Genomic DNA, 19,676 nt, shown 5'->3' on the forward strand with positions numbered 1-19,676 from the left:
CCCCCCGCCGCCTCCTTATTCTATTGGGATTGTTGGCCCTCTGGGGGTCAGGTAACATGGCTATCTCTCACCCATGCTCAGCGCTTAGTGCAGTGCTTTACACATAGCAGGTGCTTCATAAAAACTATATTACTACCGGAGGTACTTACGATAAATCCAAACACAACCGTGGAGAAGAAGCCTCCGATGAATCCTTCCCAGGTCTTTTTAGGCGACAGCTAAAAGAAGCACAAATATGACCGAATCTCTCTCTTTCTAAGCGAGTCATTTGTACATCTGATTATCCGTATCCACACCGATTTCTTCATAATTCATCCTGCCTTGCAAGCTCGCTTAGGACATTAAGTCATCTGTGGTTTTATTCACCGCTCATCGGGCATCACGGATACTTCACCCCTGATGAGCGCCAATTTTTAAAGCACCAGTTTAGCTGAAATCAAACTCTTGCCCCAACGACGCTCTCCTGTTATAAGAAGAAAAAAAAGCATCTTGGCCAGAGGGAGAAGGCCAGGAAAGGAAAAGTGGCTGACGTCACTGCCTGTTCCTGATTATCAGCTATTCCTCTCCTCATTCCCTTTCTACAGCCAGGCTTTTGGGTTAAGAGGAAGGATGTGGGAGAGAAAAAACCCTGGGGATGGGTGAGCGAAGCTTCACTGGTGAGGAGAGGACGGAGACAGGACGTAAACACCCTAGTTGGAGGGGGACACTGGGAGAGAGGACATTCTGATGATGTCTTAGAGACTACTCCAGCCAAAACTGATCGGTTTGAGGTGGTGGAGATTACTCAGCATCCAACCTACCGACAAATTATCCCTCTCCCTCGTCCACGTTCTCGGTGACCCTTAGTCGTATTTATTGAGTGCTTATTGTGGGCAGACCACTGTACTGAGCGCTTGGGACAGCCCAACGTAACAGAAAATGTCGGGAGACCCAGACGGTGCTATGTAAGCCTCCTCTCCTGGAAATCAAACCCTGGGCGGAAAGTCACTGCCGCTTAACAGGGTCTGGTCCGAGGCCAGCCGAATGTCGGCGGGCGTCCTGGCCCCGGAGAGCAGTTTTATCGGCGGCTACTAGGGGATAGTGATATGAATCGCCGGGACCTGTGAATGTCGCTTCAGCTGACTTCTGGGCATTTAGCAAGTAGTCATTTCGAGTAGCAAAAAATTGATGACTTGAATTTCTGGAGCTGTTCAGATATTGTCTCCAAAACCTGTACCACAGTGCTCTGACACGCGTGTGGAACGTGTACAGATTTAAAAAGGGGCCTCGATTGGCGAGTGACCTATTTTTGTTCGTTCGCTACAAAGCCGTCGTTTATTCCGAAGTTGGTGGTCTACTGGCATCAAAGCAGCGTGGCTTAGGGGAAAGAGCACCGGCTTGGGAGGCAGGGGACATGGGTTCTAATCCCGGCTCTGCCACTTGCCTGCTATGTGACCTTGGGCAAGTCACTTAACTTCTCTGTGCCACAGTTAACTCATCTGTAAAATGGGGATTAAAACTGTGAGCTCCATGTGGGACAACCTGATCACTTTGTATCTACTCCAGGGCTTGCAACAGTGCTTGGCACATAGTGAGCACTTAACAAATATTATCATTATTCATAAGGACCTGCCCTTCCCATATCAATCAGTGGTATTTTCTGAACGTTTACTATGTGCAGAGCACTCTACAAAGCACGTAGGAGAGTCCAATACCACAGAATTAACATCCTGCCCATAACGAACTTATATAAAAGGTTTTACCAGCCTACTGGATTTTCACCAGACCTTTCTGCTCTTATTCATGTTTGAATGCAGCTACTGATAGGGAGCACCAGAACGGGTGCCGAGTTTAAAGATTCCTTTGCGATCCCTGACAGGTTCCATCCCTGTATCTTTCAGACCTCCCTGATTTCTTCCAGAGCTTGTCTGAGAGAATTTCCACAGTCTGTAATTTATCATAATGCCTGTCTCTTCCTGCGGACTGTCGGAGCCCTGTGAACAGGGATCGTGTCTACTGACTTTCTCAACCACTCAGTACAGTACTCTGCACCTACTAAGTGCTCGCTAAATACCACTGATGGAGTGTTGTTCTTCATCCGCATCCCTTCCAAGGTGACGGTAAAACCGTGTCTCACGCCAGCTCTGTAGTCACACGATCAGTTCTTAGAGATAATTACTTGGAGATTACCCTTAAGTATACGACGCGCTACCTTACCTTGATTAGTGGAGTTCTCCCGAAGAAGAAACCGAAAAGGTAGGCGGTGATATCATTGCAGATGACACTTGAGATCGGTACAAGAAACCTGAAAATATCATAAAGGCCAAGAGGAAGAAAGGTTTAACTGAATTTACCTCACAGTCCCAAACTGAGGCTTTTGGTGAACAGTGATGGTAGGAACTTTGGGGTTAGGCCCCAGCTTTGAAGCTGCCATAGCAACTGCCGGGAGCCTAGCAAGTCCTTGACAGATGTTAGCTGAGGATCCGCATTTTAGCCGGACCGAGCAGAGCGAGCTCTGAAAGCGACCTAGGGAAAGGCTGTCTTATGAGGTAATACTGACCTAAATGCTCGGAGTCAATGTCAGCAAAAAAAAAAAAATGCCTTTTGCAGTACAAGATACAAATTTAAATGTCAGGGTTATTGGTGAATAAGTAGAGTGACAGTGGAGGAAGTGATGATCCAGCTACAGGTTAGGCACAGTTCACCTGAAAATGGCAGTTTAGTGGAAAAACAGAATCTCTTCTGCTATAAGTTTAGGGCTTAATTCAGCTGTGTTTTCAGGCATGCGGAATGCAGAATTTCAACTCTCCCCATCCTTCCCGGCCAAACCAGATTAAGCTGGATTACTCGGGAAGCAGCATGGCGTAGTGGATAGAGCACAGGCCTAGGAGTCAAAAGGTCATGGGTTCTAATCCCGGCTCGGCCACTTGTCTGCTGTGTGACCTGGGGCAAGTCACTTTACTTCTCTGGGTCTCAGCTCATCTGTAAAATGGGGATTGAGACTGTGAGCCCCACGTGGGACATGGACTGTGCCCAACCTGATTTGCTCGTATGCACCCCGGCGCTTAGCACAGCGTCTGGCACAGAGTAAGCACTTAAATACCACAATTATTAGTTACACAGAGCTACCTAATTAGTCTGTGAGCCCCATGCGGGACAGGGACTGTGTCCAACTTAATTGACTTTACCCACCCCAGCGCTTGGAAGAGGGTTTGACACTTAAGTAAGCATTAAATACCATCCAAAAAAAAAAATGAAGACAAACAGGCAATCCTTTCCTTGAGAGGAAAAGGCTAGCGACTCAAAAGAGGTATTGCCTGAGTTCTTCCTAAAGGAAGATACCTGCAACAAGCCTCCAAGTCGAGGACGGATTCCATGGGATGATCAGAAAGCCGAGGGCTTCGTGTTTGACTGTACCCTATCTACCAAATAGTACTTTAATTGGGCGACACTTAGAAATGTAGCTAATCCTTCTTTTCCGTTAGGTCGACAGACCAAATTATTTGTTGCTATTTGTTGTTGATCTCAGGGTGCCATTCCTAGCCTTCCCACTTTCTCCTTCCTCTCTCGCTGACCCTGATGGGGGAGACGTGAGGGGGAAGGAAGGGGTACGGAGCGAGTTCCCCGGCATTCCGAGCCTTTCGTCCTGCAAGTCCCAGATTTCAGTGGCACTGGTCCTGAGCACTTTCCAGACCAGAAGCCAAAGAGCTTGAGCTTCAAGTGAGCAAGAGCGGCTAGGGATAAACGCACGCCGAGCTGAACAGTTAGCCAGGGGAGCCCCCATCCAGGACTTTTGGATGTTTTTCTAAAATATCCAAGAGAGCCAGTGGACATACGAATGAGCCGTATTTTTAGGGAACGCTTTTGGAACGGTCGGTTTCATTTTTAAATTTGCTTTTGGAGTTTTATTCGGCTTGAATGGCCCCGAAGGTGAGGAAGAATAGACTGAAGTCGATGATTTCAATTAGATTAGAATTTGGATCCCGTGCCGTGTACCGCTGGACGAAACCCAACAAGGCCCGGGGACCTACTCCCCCAGGGTCTAACTTCGTTCCCAAGGAGCAAACTGGGAACTCTGGAGGCAGCACTGACTCTTTCAGACCCCCAAGGGGCACGTCGGTAAGGATGAATTCTGCAGCTGAATGTCGGCCTTGCGATGTCACAGTTGAGCAGAGGGGATTACGCCCTCGCCCTTTCCCGCCCATCAGTTCAGTACACTGCTGTCCCATTCCCTGGAGATCTAGAACATTCCTGCTCCTCCTAGAGTGCTCAGCTGTTACCATGGAACACACAGACTCACTAGAATTGGGCTTCTTATTTTAACCAGCTAATGAAGGGTTAGGTATTACCACTACTATTAATAATTGTGGTACTGTTAAGCACTTACTATCTGCCAGGCGCTGTACTAAGTACAGAGGTAGATTCAAGTTTATCAGGCTAGACAGAGACCCGGTCCCACATGGGGCGCACAGTCTCAATCCCCATTGTATAGATGAGGTACCTGAGGCCCAGAGAAGTGAAGTGACCTGCCCAGGGTCAGGCGGCAGGCAAATGGCCGAGCCGGGATTAGAACCCATGGCTTTCTGACTCCCAGGCCCGGGCTCTCGCTACTCTGCACTAAATTTGAGCGAAGAAAGAGATTTGCCAATTAAAGTATGAAGCTAGCTCTTTCACGGCTGGGTGGATATTTAAAAATGGAGACCAAGCCCTTAGGACAACGCAAAAGTAAGGATAACAGTATAAATATCATAGACCGGTTTTCTAGGGTCCCCTTACCATATCATGCCTTCGAATAGATTTTGGATGACAAGGTGAGACTGAGTTACAGTGATCAGCAAAGTGACATGAGTCCATGCGAACTGTTAACGGTGCAACAATACAACAATTAGTAACACAACAGAGATCGATACCCTGAAAAAAAAAAGGTGATCTTCAGCTGAAGGAGCAATCTCTAATGTTTTTCGAGTTCCTAAACAGTTCTGTGACAGTGATTAAAAAAAAAAATAGCAGTACACCATAACACAATTCACTGCATATTTTTCAAAATTTTTTAAAAAGCCAAATGGCCTTTTGGGTATTTCTTTTGCAGTGTATTTTTTAAAGAGGATCGTTGAAAGAAAATTGATCAAACGATAAATAGTGACTCCCTGCCTGGATGCTGTGATCTACCGTATAAGCATATACATAGATTTGTATCACAGGTTAAAGCGATAGTGAAGAATTCATGATATTATCAGGACATTTGGGTAGGGGCACTGGATTGTGGCACCACTGTGGCTGATGGCAATCGACTTGGACGATATTTTGCACCCAAGCTTTCCTTAGAGTTTCCTACCCTGTTGGAACGCGATGACGCTGAAAACACGGTCTTGATTTTCCAAGAAATCGAGAACCTCTCGCATTAATTCAAACGATTAGAAGTTAGAAACAATATCTTAACTGCGCATTATCAATGGGGGGCAAAGTCACTACGGGGAAAGGTCACTTAGCTTAATACTCTCACTTGGGAAAGCTGATTTTTATGGTTGGCTCTTGATTATTCAGGGGTAATGATTTAGTTTGGGATTACCGGACTCACTGCCCTTCTGCTGTTTGCCTTTTGATCGTATTAAATGTCGCTGGCACCATTTCCAGGAGTGGCCAAGAGAAAGGGAGGATGGAGACTCAAAAACCAGCCCATCTTCTTTGTAGCCAGCACCCCTGACTCACGGCTCAGTGGAGAAGGTTGAAACCACCAGAGTAAGACGAAGGTCTAGATTCTCTGTCACTTTAGTTCATCCCCTGTTACCTTGGAAAATCCAGAATTGATGCTACTTTAAAATAAAAGAAAAAATTATTCTTCTAAGTTAGAAGATCTGACTCCCTTCTGCTGTCCCATCTGCTTCCTAATGCCCACATGCGCTTTTCTGGAGGCAGTGCTTATTTTTCCAGAGAAGTAGGTAGCCTTTTTCTACTACTCTATTAGCTCAAGCTCATTTCACTCTTGGTATTGCACCTCAGAAGCGGTCCTAGAGAGAAACATGACCAGTGTTGAATATTTAATGCAGAGTACTCTACATGATCCCCTCTGGCTTTGCACGACAGGTCTCAGAGAGAAGATAGTGTGCTCGGTGTTGGACAACAGAGCCGAGGCCTGCATCCTTCCTTCGAACGCCGAACGCGTTCCCCGCCTCATGCAGTACATCGAACGAGTGAGTTCACTGTCTCCACTACTATAATTACATAAAACACTACTTGGGCATCTGTGCCTCCTTCCCAAGATAAGAATTCTTTCGGTTTTAAACTCAGTCAGAATCGGCTTAGATTTTCGGGAGGGGAAGTGACCTTCCGGCTCAGATTAGATGCGCTATTCTGGGCAGAGATCAAGAGGTATGGTCACTTACGTGATGCACATTTTCACGATGGGTCTGGGCAGTGAGTCTGGTAATCCCCAACTGGGTAAAAAGGGGGTTAGAGATCGTTCTCATCACGGTGGGCATCCATCCGGATAGAATGAGAAGCAATGTCAGGAGAAACAGTTTTGCGCACGTTCGTGGCTTCGGTCGAGGCGTGCGTCTTGTAACGTGCCTCTTCTTTCATTGGGGGGGGGGGTTCTCTGAGGACATTTATCCCCCACATTAAAGGAAAACGGAACGTATTTAAGAAAATAAACCCTATGGTGCTCCCTCCACGTAAGGGTGGCCATCGCAAGCCTAATGCGTTAGAACGGCGATATCATCTGGAGAAGGGTTCTGTTCACTGTCTGATTCTAGAATTGGGGATCTTCTCTTCCAAGATACTTCTGAGAATCAAAGAATTTCTAAAAGACTTTAACTCGATGAAAGTCAAAAACTGACAGATGCCCAGGAGAAACAAATCAGTTCACAGAGTCCTAAAGCTCAGCGATTTGTATTGACTCAACATTTCATATTTTTCCTTTTAAAAAATGAAAACCCAATGAAAAAGGCAGAGGACATGGTCGGTTGTGCCCAATTCAAATCCAATACCAAAAAATGAATTCCAGTTAAAAAGTAGAAAGAGAGAACAGAAATTCCTCAAGTATTGATTTCTATAAAAAGTTAGCGACTACAGAAAAATGATTAATACACACCATGTAAAACTGCAGACGATAATGTTTCTTCACTAAGCTTAGTACAAACATGCAGAAACCTGTACAAGAACAAAAGACATGCAAACGTTGGGCAATCTTGTATGCTCTAAAAACATCAAAGCTGTAGGGCCTAAGTCGGCCATAATTCTGCTCTTTTTAGAAAATGAACTTCATTCAATCTGTTCGTATGACGATCCATTACGAGTATATGAAAGCAAGACATACTGATTCCACTCAGCTCATAAATTAGTGATAAATTGTTTCATATATCAAAGGTTTAATTTATCTATACCAGTTATGATCATTAAAATGGACTCCATACCCTGAATTCAAATCATTTAGGCACGTTGGTCCACTTAACCTGTTTCCAAAGTTCAATTCTGTTATTTATAAACCTTTCCTTTTGTTTATGATGCCACTGAACCTAAACTTCGTCTCATTTAAACCTTTAAAGGATTGCAAATCAGAGTATATAGATGTAATCCCACAAATCCGAATACAGATTCCGGCAACACGCAGCACCCTGCCCATACCTTGGGCATTTCTTTAGACATTTATCTGCTAGTTTTTCTCCACCAAAAGTCTTGAATCAAACAGGCCTTTGAAGGATACTAGAGTCACCATTCACTTTTTTTTGTTTCCTTGCCGGGAAAGCAGATCTGCTACTCCAAAGTCCCCCGGCTATAAGAGTTCGCTGAATATTATCGCCCCGAGAAACTCGTGCCGTTTCAGCAGTGTGTGTTGTCTCGGTTTTCTCAACTATCCTAAGTATCACATGTCCCTGATTCAGCCACGGCCAGAGCAAAGATCTGATCTGTCTGCCTCCTCATGGGAGAGTGGGCCCCTAGCCATGAGAAAAGCTGGAATTCAGGGCATCTGGGGTAGGACTGACCACTTCCCACGTAGTGACCTGTAAGCTCGTTGTAGGCAGGGAATGATTCTGTTTATCGTTGCACTGTACTCTCCCAAGCACGTGGTACAGCGCTCTGTACACAGTAAACGCTCCATAAACTGAATGAATGAACGAACACACCGAGCCTTCTGGCTTCTCCCAATTACCTCTTGAGGGAGAGGGGGCACAGAAAGCATGGCTAGCACCGTTTGGTGTTTTATTTCCCACATTTTCTTTTTTCCCTAAATGGTTTCCAGGTCAGATTCTGGCTGTGGACCTGCTAAACAGGCGGGCAAGGGGAAGGGAAAGGCGAGAAAGGAGATGGGGGGAGGGGGACGAGAAAAGAGTTCCTGCTTCCAATGGTTCGAGGTGTCTGGTTGGTGCTACAAAGGCAGGGCAGCTCTTAAGGCCTTCAGTTTGCTGTAATTTGAAGCCAACTCGTTAGCATTCCTGGACTGCCAGATTCCCAGCGAACCTGTTCGCTTTTGTGATATTCAATCCCCTGAGGGGCAGTGGCACCACTCCCCAGCCTCTTTGCCCTAGAATTAGGTCAGCCAATCGTATTTATTGAGCGCTTTCTGTGTAGAGAGCACTATAGGAAGCACTCAGGAGAGGACGCTATAACAGAGTTGGACACAACAAGGAGCCCACAAGGAGCTTACAGTTCGGAGCGGGGAGACAAACAGTATAAATAAATGAATTATAGATAGGTACATGAGTGCTGTGGGGCCGAGGGAGGGGTGAATAAAGGGTGCAAATCCAAGTGCTACGGCGATGCACAGGGGAGTGGGAGAAGGGGAAATAAGGATTTAGTTGGGGAAGGCCCCTTGGAGGAGATGTGCTTTCACTAAGGTGGGGAGAGTGATCGTCTGTCAGCTACAATGAGGGAAGGTGTTCCAGGTCAGAGGTAGAATGTGGGCGAGAGGTGGGAGGCAAGAGAGACAAGATCAAGGTGCGGTGAGTTGGTTGGCGAGGTGACCTCAAAATGGCTGCCTCCAACCAAATCAAAGAGGCTTCGGGTTACTGAGACTCCGCGAGCACCCAGAATTTATATAAAAATAACCCGACGCGAAGATAATACAATCCTCACAGCACAGAACGTCGGGACATCCTCTGAGGCTGAGAACGGCTATCACCCAGGCACAGCAGTATGTCCAGTCAACAGACTGTGAGCTCCTTGACAGCAGAGCTCACAGCTACCAACTCTGGGGTGCTGTCCTCTCCCAAGCGCTTAGTACGGTCCTCTGCAGATGCTAAGTGCTCAGGAAATACCACTGATTGGAGTCAACGCTGCGGCACTGAGCAAGCCATACTTCCTGATGTCCTTACATCTAGGAGTTAATGGGGGTGAAAAAAAAGTCTTCAGAGGGGCACCTTTCAGGAATTGGCTTTGCGAGCGGGCCCAGGTTGGCTCGGAGTTGTCAAGTGACCGTGACCTATCTTGGACACCTCCCTATGAAACAGAAGTGACACTTCACTGTTATCAGCACCTCAGTGATAAATAGTGTTCTGATGAGAGGGGAAAAAAAAAACCCTGAAAAGACCAGGCCAGTTTCAACATCAGACACAGGAAGCGCTTAGTACAGTGCTCGGCACCCAAGAAGTGCTCAATAAATAGGACTGTGTTTTAATAACTGTGTTTAACTTCTCAGTTTCCTCATTTTGGAAAATAAGAATTTAATTCCTCCCCATTACACCTTAAGTCCCATGTGGGAAAGGGACCGTGTCTGACCTGATTATTTCTTCTCTACCCCAGTGCTATGTACGGCCTGCCAGAGAGGGTCAGGTGATAGAAGTGGAGAGGGACTTTGACAAACTCTCTAAATAGAGTCAGGAACAATGAATGAGAAAATCATCAATAAAACCAACAGCTATGGGGAAATAAAACAAAACTGGCTTTCCTCATACTTAGAGATTTTTATTTTGGAAGCCAGAGGATTTCTTCTCACGTTTGGTGTATATATTACTTTTAATCCTGCTGATTGCATTAAATTTCTGGCCACGGGGTAAAGAAAAAAGGCCCTCCTTCAGATTCACAATATAAATTTTAAAAAGAAATGCTATAAGGGACTTATTTTCTCAATATTAAAATTCTTTCTCAGATAGTGCACTGTTTACAGATAAGCAACCATATTAACTTTATGATAAACATCAAATTTTGCCAGAAAAAAACCATCAAATAAATGTTGCATGAGATGTTTTAAACATAGTACTCTTCGAAATAATGTTGAATCATCAGAGCACATTGACAGTGCAGTGTTAAAAAAAAAAAAAAAAAGAATGCAGCTTATGGCCTTCTGTTGAATTCCTTTTAAGAAATCAATCAGTCTATGGTATTTACTGAGCGCTTACTTTGTGCAGAGCACTGTACTAAGTGCTTGGGAGGGTGCATCATAAAAGAGTTGGTAGCTACGTTCCTTGCCCACAATGAGCTCACAGTCTAGAGGGAGACCTCACACTGACCTTCGTGATTTCTATACATTTTCGCATAAGCTAACATTCGTCTTCGGCCTCTCGCTGAAGGGCACTTCCTTCTTTGGTTTTAATTGGAATAAATGCATAAGCGTTTATATAGGAAAACAGAGTCAGGAATGCAAGAGGAGAAATAATGGTTATGTTGGGAATTTTAAAGAGGCAGAATTGCAGCCCAGGCAAGGGAGGAATTCATTAACCCCAGATCCCAAACTGTAATTATTTTTTCAGCCTACCTGCGAGATAGAGCGCAAAGGAAATAAATCGGTGGTACCGAATGAGGAACTGAAGTTGCTCTTCTCGTTGAACAAACGTAGCGAAGTAATCAGCCAGAGTCTCCCCATAGAAAAAGTAGTTGACACATAGCAGAAAATACCTAGATCCCAAAAGAAAGGTGATTGAGTTCATTTTTTTCTTGCACGAAGCCTGCCTTGTCAGACTTTCAATAAAACGTCCTTGTAATTCGTGGCTAAAATGGAGGCACAGAGAAAAACGGAGAACGAGACAAAGGTAAAAAAACCAAACAAACTCACTTAAAAGAACGTGAGAAATGCCGTAGCGGGCCAGACCGATGATGGACGCGGTCAGCATCTATCTTGCCCAGATACCTCCAACAAACACCCTAGGCGTCCGGCCTCTGAGTTACAGATGGAGTTTCTGACATCCCCTAATTTTTCTGTTCGAATAATCCATCCCGAGCCCATGACCCCAAAGCTACCATTTCTGAGTCTCTTTTTCCCCTCTCTAATGGATCTCGCATCCCCGAATATATCCCAACCCTCCTGGGATCTACTGGTATCAGCTGCCTCCACAACGGCCAGTGATAAAGCCAACTGGCCGACGGTCTCTCGAAAGGCAGGCGGAGGTCACAGCTGCCCTCCGTTGCTGGAGGGGAGGGATTTAATCAACGACAGGCAGCACCTCCCCCAGCCCCATTCCCTGGTGATATCCCAAAGAAGCGCATCAATTCCCTACAGTACTGTCCTTGGGAATTCTGACTGGAATCTTACCCACCCTGCTGGGTTAGCTCTCCTCAGCAAAAGCGGCTGGGCGGGGAGAGAGAGAAACTGGCTCCCTTATGCGACCAAAGTCCGGAAATATATGGAGGGGCAACAAAGTGATAAACTGGGATGCTCTGTTCTCTTATACAAGACTTTGGTCCGGGTGACTCTGTAGGTGAAAACCAAGGCTACAAGTCCCTAAGAGGAGGACAAATGAGGCAGAGAGAGAAAGGAGAGACCAGAAAAACCGGGAAAAGAATTTTTATGCTGGAGCGGCCTGGAGCTTAGTGTTTTATGATTTTTTGGTGGTGGACTCCCTGCACCTTGATCCTGAAACGCCAAAATTTTAAGCCAGTTGAAATGACCCCCGTTTCAGGGAATGAGTGCCTTGATCCTCTTGTATGATTCTAAGTTCTTAATATAAGTCTTGGCAGCTGGTAACCATACAAGACATACGACTGACTGATTAGTCAGTCAATCGTATTTAATTGAGTGCTTGCTGTGTACAATACAACAATACACAGACATGCCCCAATACGCAGACATGCCCTCCCCATGACGAGTTTATAGTCTAAAGGGGGAGATAGACATGAATAGAAATAAATTACTGATATGGTCATAAGTGCTGTGGGGCTGGGAGGTGGGGTGAATAAAGGGAGCAAGTCAGGGCGACGCAGAAGGGAGTGGGAAAAGAGGAAAGGAGGGATTAGTGGGAAAGGCCTCTTCATTCATTCATTCAATAGTATTTATTGAGCGCTTACTATGTGCAGAGCACTGTACTAAGCGCTTGGGATGAACAAGTCGGCAACAGATAGAGACAGTCCCTGCCTCTTGGAGGAGAAGTGCCTCTGATAAGGCTTTGAAGGTGGAGAGAGTCACTGTCTGTCAAATATGAGGAGGGAGGATGTTGCAGGAACAAAGATTACAAAGGTAGGGTAAGTCTTTCAGGCCACTCGGTATACGATTGAGCAAGGACAGACTCAAGGGCGATGACAGGATTAGAACAGAGTCGGATGAACTCATCTGTAAAATGGGGATTAAGAATGTGAGTCCTCTGTGCGGCTCTGGGACTGAATCCAACCTGATGAGCTCATATCTACCCCAGCGCTTAGTACAGTCACTGGCGCATAGTAAGCCGTTGAGGACCATTAAAACAAAAAGAAGACTGCAAACCAAGCTTCGGATCTGGCCTAAGGAGCGGAGAAGGAGGCTCGACCGGCTGGGGCTTGGAGATGTGGATTTGGGAATAGCCAGAGAAGGGATGCCAAGTGTGAAGGCATCAGCTGGAGGAGAAGCATCGTCAGATTTTTGAGGAGGGCCGTGCTACGATCAGATCGTTATTTGAGAAAGTTGGCTCTTTCTGCTGCGTGGGAAGAGCCAGGAGGAAGAACTAGGAGCTATTCCGAAGTCTAATCGGGAGGTGACTGGCACTTATGAAAGGGTCGTGCCACTAGGAATGGAAAGGGCAGATCTCTGAAACACTGTTGTAGACGAATCGGCTGGGGATCGATGGATCGAGTGCCAGCAGGGGGATGAAGTGAAGGGGAGCTAAAGTGGAACTCCAAGATTGCAAGAATGGAGACAGGAAGACTAGCACTGATGGGAAAGTTGGGGGTTTAAGATAGGCAGAGAAACCCCAGCGTTGGAAAGACGTGAGAGTGTGAAAAGAGCAGAGCTCAGGGCTGAAGAAATAGGTCTGTACGGTGTCCGGCGCTTAGTACGGTGCTCTGCACACAGTAAGTGCTTAATAAATACTATTGCTACCGCTCCTGTTTGAGAACCATCGATCCAGAGCAGGGAGTTGAAGCTAAGCCCATAGATGAACTTCCCAACAGCGAACAATAAAAAAGGGAAGCTCTTAGATACCCCACTTCTCTCTTGCCCAAGTTAAACGTTTGATCCAAACCAGTTGTGCCTGCCTTGCGGATTTGCCGAGAACACAGACTTTGACCGGAGAAACCGTTCAGAATTACTTACCAGCAGAGGGTTCTGAACCACGGCAGGTCATAAGAATGATAGACTCTATATCCTATGGTAATGATTTCATGGAAGCACTTCACTTGGATGCCCAACACCTGAAATCGAGAGGAGAACAAAGGGAGACACGAACTATAACCAGTCGCATGAAGTGGGCTTGAGAAATCGTTCTAGTACATTTCTTGCACGTACTTTCCACCCCGAAGGTTACACAATATCAAAACATTTCCTTTTGCAATCAAATCAATCGACGGTATTTGAGCGCTCACTGGGTGCAGAGCACTGTACAGAGTACTTGGGAGAGGGCAATACAACAGACTTGGTAAACACGTTCCCTGCCCAAAAGGAGCTTACAATCTGTAAGTTACAGATGTGTACATTTTTGCAGAAATGAACAGTAATATATATTGCGCTTGCCTTTGAAATGAAATCCCCTCTCCTATAATATGGGTGCTAGATTCAATCATTCAGTAGCATTTATTGAGCGCTTACTATGTGCAGAGCACTGTACTAAGCGCTTGGAATGTACAATTCGGCAACAGATATTTTACAACAGATGAAAATTTTTGAAAATGTTTGTTGAAAATTGTTGAAATGTTTTGAAAATTGGAAAGAGTGAAAGCATCTTCACTCATCCAAGAACGAAAACTGGAGAGCATGATATCCTCCCTCCCAAAGCGAAGGTGTTGGGAAGTTAGGGGCGACAGATATGCGGAATTCAGAAGATTTCGGGACTATCTTCCTTAGAGGTGAATTAATACACGTTGAGGTTTCTGATAGGTAAAAAAGGGGAAAATTGACTTACACATCATTTACGGTTCTGAAATAAGATGGCGGTTAGACTGTGAGCCCATTGTGGGCAGGAAGGTGCCTGCTAATTCTGTTGCATTGTGCTTGTGCGTAGATTCAGTTCATTCATTCAGTCGTATTTATCGTGCGCTTACTGTGTGCAAAGCACTGTACTAATCGCTTGGGAGTGTGCATCACAACAACAAATGGACACATTCCCTCCGCACGACAGGCTCCAGTCTAGAGCTGCGAAATGGAAACGAGCAAAGTAAACTAGGTTCTTCTGAGGAGTATTATCCATGCTAAATATTCCATCTCTGTTCCTAATTGCCAGTTTCGGGGGAGGGAGAGATCAGAGCTTCTGCAGTGAGAGAGGTAATATGGGCTCTTTGCTAATAACTTCATCGAAAAAAACTGTGGCGGGGAAGAACGATTCGGAAAGGAAGCCATGAGAATATTCACCAACCCAGCCTTGGGGTTTCTTTGCCTTATCCTCAGCCTTGCTCGCTGCTTGATACACTGTCTCCAAGAAGGTCCCTTCACTGTTCACTCTACTTCCTTGTTCCAGTGAGGCTCTTGCACTCTCCCAAGTGCCTAGCACAGTAGAGAAGCAGCGTGGCTCAGTGGAAAGAGCCCGAGCTTGGGAGTCAGAGGTCATGGGTTCAAATCCTGGATCTGCCACTTGTCAGCTGCGTGACTGTGGGCGAGTCACTTCACTGCTCGGTGCCTCAGTTACCTCCTCTGTAAAATGGGGATTAACTGTGAGCCTCACGTGGGACAACCTGATTACCCTGTATCTCGCCCAGCGCTTAGAACAGTGCTCTGCCCATAGTAAGCGCTTCACAAATACCAACATTACTATTATTACTCTGTGTGGGGTGAGCACTCAATAATTATCGACTGTAGGTTCCTTCGTCTCCAGGTTAATATTTTGCCTTTTCGATGATTCGGGTGCCGTTTTTCAAAAGCATCGCTGCACTGAATGGGCGGGTTTGGGGGATTTGAGCTGGTCAGCCCAGTCCTTGCCTTGCTGCAGCGACCCGTGGGCGTTTCGGCTCCTTCTGACGAATGAGGGCATCCCAGGACGTCTCGGTGGGGAGCGGAAGCGAATACTGGCGATTACGTGCCGATGTCCTGAGCAGAAGCGAATCATTACTATCTACCTTTCCAAAACCACGGGGTCCACTGCCTTTTTTTTGCTTCCCTGATGCAGCATCCCCTGTCTCCAGTGCTCGGTCATCTCCTCTGACCATCAGCTTGTCGGACTTTGGAGCCGCTGGGATGAATCCATCTCGATCCTTATGAGAGAACCGCTCTCTCTCTTCACTGCTATGTTTCATAGCTGGGCCATTAAAGGAAGCCAAGTGCTTTCGCTTGACTAGGGTCACCAGTCAGTCACTCGGCTCTTTGGGCAGACTCGGGAGGCCGGAGAGGAGAGGATATCGGGTGGCAAACTGCACATCTGAGTGATGTTGCTCCTCAGGTGGGAGGCCTCTCGGTAAGAAGCGGTGTCGCTTAGTGGATAGAGCACGGGTCTGGGAGTCAGAAGGACCTGGGTTCTAATCCCTGCTCTGCCGATCGTCTGCTGTGTGACCTTGGGCAAGTCACTTGGCTTCTCTGGGCCTCGGTTACCTCCTCTGTAAAATGGGGATTAGGACTGGGAGTCCCTTGTGGGACAAGAACTTTATCCAACCGGATTACCTTATATCTACCCCAGTGCTTAGTACAGGGCCTGGCACATAGGAAGAGCTTAACAAATATTTAAAAAAAGGAAAAGGTACTCAGCGGGTGAACTGTCGTTCATCAGAGAGACTAGTTCTGTATGCGCTACTGAGTTTATATTCATTCAGTCATATTCATTAAACGATTACTGTGTGCAGAGCACTGTACTAAGCACTTGGGAAAGTTTAGGGTATACTCTCTGACTGTCTGCCTCGATACATTGCCTTCCGATAAGCCGCGTGGCCTACTGGAAGGAGCAGGGGCTGAGAGTCAGAGTACCTGGGTTCTAATCCCTGCTCTGCAACTGGCCTTCTGGGTGACCTTGGGAGAGTCCCTTCCACTTCTCCATTGCCGTAATTTCTGCCCCCTGAAAAATGGAGAATCAACCCATTCTCCCTGTGTCCGATCCGATTAATCTTTATCGCGCTCAGCGCTTAGTACGGTGCCTGACACATAATAAGAGCTTAACAGAACACCATCACGAATACCGTTACTCCAAGTGCCCAGACACTTGATGTGCCTTCCTGCTCCCTTCCTGAACAGCGGACACTGGGGCACTCACCGCTGCCATCTCTCGCACAGAGCCTTTGACCACCCAGTCCCTGACTAGCTCCCCCTTTCCACATCTCCCACTCCCTTCCGCGTCGTCCCGACTTGCTCCCTCTGCTCTTCCCCCACAGCCCTTCTGTCCATATCTGTAATTTACTTCTTTGTATTGATGCCTCTTTCCCCCTCTGTAGACCGTAAGCCCGTTGTGGGCGGGGAAGGTGTCTGTTTATTGTTTTACTGTACTCTCCCAAGCGCTTAGTACAGGCTGTGCACACAATAAGCGCTCAATAAATACAACTGAATGAGCGAACGAACCTCCATCACCTGTTCTCAGTCCTAGATTGTGAACCGTGTGGGAGGCAGGGACTGAGTCTGACTTGATTAGCTTGTACAGGATACACATTCCCTGCCCACCCTAGCTCACAGTCTGGTGTAGTTGAGCAAAGCCCTGACCCCGTGGCTGGGGAGAGAAGATGGCCAGCTTCGTCTCAGCTCTTGCTCAAGAACTGATCTGGCAATATCAGATGAACACATAACCGGATGGGAACGGTACCAATTTCAAAGAGAAGCGGCGGGGCCTAATGGAAAAAGTACGAACCTTGGTGTCGGGAGACCCGGGCTCCGTTCCTGGCTCTGCGGGCTTGGGCGAGGCCCTTAACTTCTCTTTGCCTCAGTTGTCTCTTCTGCAAATGGGGATTCGGTGCCTGTTCTTCCTCCACCTTACACTGTGAGCCCCACCTGGGTCCGGAACCGAATCCGACCCGATTTTGCCCCACTACTTAGTTCAGAGATTTGGCACATAGTAAGCGCTTAAATACCATAATTATTAGCAGAAAAAAATGATCCTTTTCGATTTAGGAAATAAATCCCCAGATATTGTGCCTTCCCCAGCTTTAGATGAAAGCTTCTTCCCAATCCCTATTTTTTTGTTGTTACTGCCTTAACAGAAGAAGAAAAAAAAGGAATACTTCTTTTACCTGCTGGATCAAAAGTCACTTTCTGGGTGGGGTTTCTGATTTCTATCTCAATTTCCTTCCAGACCTTACCTTAATCAGGAGTAATGGATTAAATGAAAATTACAAAAGATGTCTTTAGCCTGTAAAGTTTTCATTTTTCCAGGGAGCTTTTAGAGGAACCATCAGTTTACCCTCCCAGCATCCCTTTGAAAAAGGAGAGGTAGGTGTTATATTTCCTCTGTATCTTACGAAGAAGAAAATGAGGAACCGAGAGGTGACATGACTTGCGCAAGGTCTTACAGCAAACAGAAGCAGAGCTGGGACTGAAACTCAGGTCTCCTGATTCCCAGGCCTGTAGCCTCAAGCCCCCCGACTTGGGAACTCAGAATTGATCGTATGCCATCATCACTTCTGTAGAGAAGCAGGGTGGTCTAGTGGACAGAGCCCGGACCTGGGATTCCAAAGGTCTTGGGTTCTAATCCCGGGGCTCCGCCCCTTGTCTGCTGTGCGACCTCGGGAAAGTCACTTCACTTCTCTGGGCTCAGTTCCCTCGTCTGTGAAATGGGGATGAAGACCGTGAGCCCCCTGTGGGACAGAGACTGGGTCCGCCCTGATTAGCTCGAATCTACCCCCAGCGCTTAGAACAGTGCCTGGCACATAGTAAGCGCTTAACAAATGCCACAAAGAAGATGATCTTCTGGTAGTCTTGGCATTAAAACCATTTGGCAAGATAATACAGAGGAGGATGGAATACTAATCCCCATAAATTCTAGGACAATTGGAAAGGGTTTAAAGGAATCTGAGTTGAAAGATAATTATAAACTAATGGGCAGCTCAGATGATGACTTGAGGGGCTTTGGGGGGGGGAAGGAATTTCCACAGGCAACATGATTAATTATCCAAATCACCGTGAGCGCTCTAAGTTATGTGCTAGAAAGACAGAGCATGTCCAGAACTCACTCTCGCTGTAGTCAGTCTTTCCGCCCCGGCCCCTTGCTGATAATAATAATAACGTTGGTATTTGTTAAGCGCTTACTATGTGCAGAGCACTGTTCTCAGCGCTGGGGTAGATACAGGGTAATCGGGTCGTCCCACATGAGGCTCACAGTTAATCCCCATTTTACAGATGAGGTAACTGAAGCACAGAGAAGTGACTTGCCCACAGTCACACAGCTGCCAAGTGGCAGAGCTGGGATTCGAACGCATGACCTCTGTCTCCCAAGCCCGGGCTCTTTCCACTGAGCCACGCGGCTAATAGCGAAAGCCCAGCAGCGACCACCCCTTCTGGGAGGCAGCTGGGATTCTCCTGCTACCTGAGAAGGGCCAGGCTCCACATTCCAGAGGTGACTTGGGGAGAAGAGCTCCCACGCGACATCGGCAGGGAATCCGAAAGATGACTGCCTGTACAGAGGCAGGAGGATCTCTCCCACCTCCTAGGTCCCTACGGTTGGGTGAGAGCACGCTCAGTCCCCGGCTGTCCGCTGAGTCCGTGACTCCCACCTGTGTGTTCTCTCCCGGCACTTAGTACAGAGCTTTCTTAATACTCGAATCCCGTCAAAATAGGAAGCACACACCGATAAGGGTGTCCGCCGGTCCATAGCTCCCGCATGACTGACGTGACTCCTCCCTACCCGTCAGAAGGAACACTGAAACCTCTCTGATTTGGACTAAAGGGCCGGTCTGCTCTGAACGACTGCTCTTTCGAATGCGACGGTATCATAAACATTTGGCGCGGACGAAGCAGGAGTTCCAGTTTGAGATTCACCCTCCATCTCTGGGAAGCAGGAAGGAAGAGCGGGAGGGTGGAGAGGGAAGCTGGCTACGGCAGAACAGGGCTGTGCTCCTCCCCCGCCGCTCTTGGGGAGGTAGCGGAGAGAAGATGAAAGATGAGGGGAGAGAAATCTAGGCACTGTGGAAACCAAGAGAGAAGAGGGAACCCGATTTCTTTCCCTAATAGCCACTCCCCTGCTTCCTTCCCAGGATAAACAGAAGAGTTTAAAACCTCCAAAAAGACTTTCTCCCTTTCCTTCTCCCCCATCGCTCTCTATGCTTTTGCTCTCTCACTGTTGCTTCTTCTACCCGCTTTTCTCCACTCCACTTCTTCATCGTCATCAGTGGTATCTCTTGAGGACTTACTGTGTGCAGAGCATTGTACTAAGCGCTTGGGAGAGTGCGATACAATAGAGTTGTTAGTCACCACCCCTGCCTACGAGTATACTTTCGAGTGAGTTAAAAACATCTCCCTTCTC

The 19,676-nt window shown here is 46.9% G+C and overlaps 1 protein-coding gene and 1 long non-coding RNA gene across 3 annotated transcripts in view; one reads left to right on the forward strand and one right to left on the reverse strand.

Annotated features, from left to right (window-relative positions):
- The window catches only part of CDS1 (CDP-diacylglycerol synthase 1), a 46,973-nt gene that overhangs the window by 8,287 nt on the left and 19,010 nt on the right, over nt 1-19,676 (reverse strand). The window contains exons 4-9 of the mRNA XM_029076497.2: nt 13,412-13,509; nt 10,670-10,809; nt 7,070-7,128; nt 4,756-4,838; nt 2,197-2,284; nt 150-218 (exon numbers count right to left, since the gene is read on the reverse strand). Of these exons, the coding sequence (XP_028932330.1) occupies nt 150-218; nt 2,197-2,284; nt 4,756-4,838; nt 7,070-7,128; nt 10,670-10,809; nt 13,412-13,509 (537 nt within the window). The remainder of the gene's footprint in view (nt 1-149; nt 219-2,196; nt 2,285-4,755; nt 4,839-7,069; nt 7,129-10,669; nt 10,810-13,411; nt 13,510-19,676) is intronic.
- LOC114815459 overlaps nt 1-19,676 on the forward strand; it is a 37,470-nt gene that overhangs the window by 6,830 nt on the left and 10,964 nt on the right. The window contains exon 2 of one of the 2 annotated variants that reach the window (XR_003763248.2): nt 6,064-6,170. This is a non-coding gene — a long non-coding RNA (uncharacterized LOC114815459). Of the gene's footprint in view, nt 1-6,063; nt 6,239-19,676 lie in introns of those variants that run through there. The other variant, XR_003763247.2, reaches the window with a different exon arrangement.

The sequence above is a fragment of the Ornithorhynchus anatinus genome, chromosome 12, assembly GCF_004115215.2.
Source record: "Ornithorhynchus anatinus isolate Pmale09 chromosome 12, mOrnAna1.pri.v4, whole genome shotgun sequence".
NCBI classification, from domain to species: Eukaryota; Metazoa; Chordata; class Mammalia; order Monotremata; family Ornithorhynchidae; genus Ornithorhynchus; species Ornithorhynchus anatinus.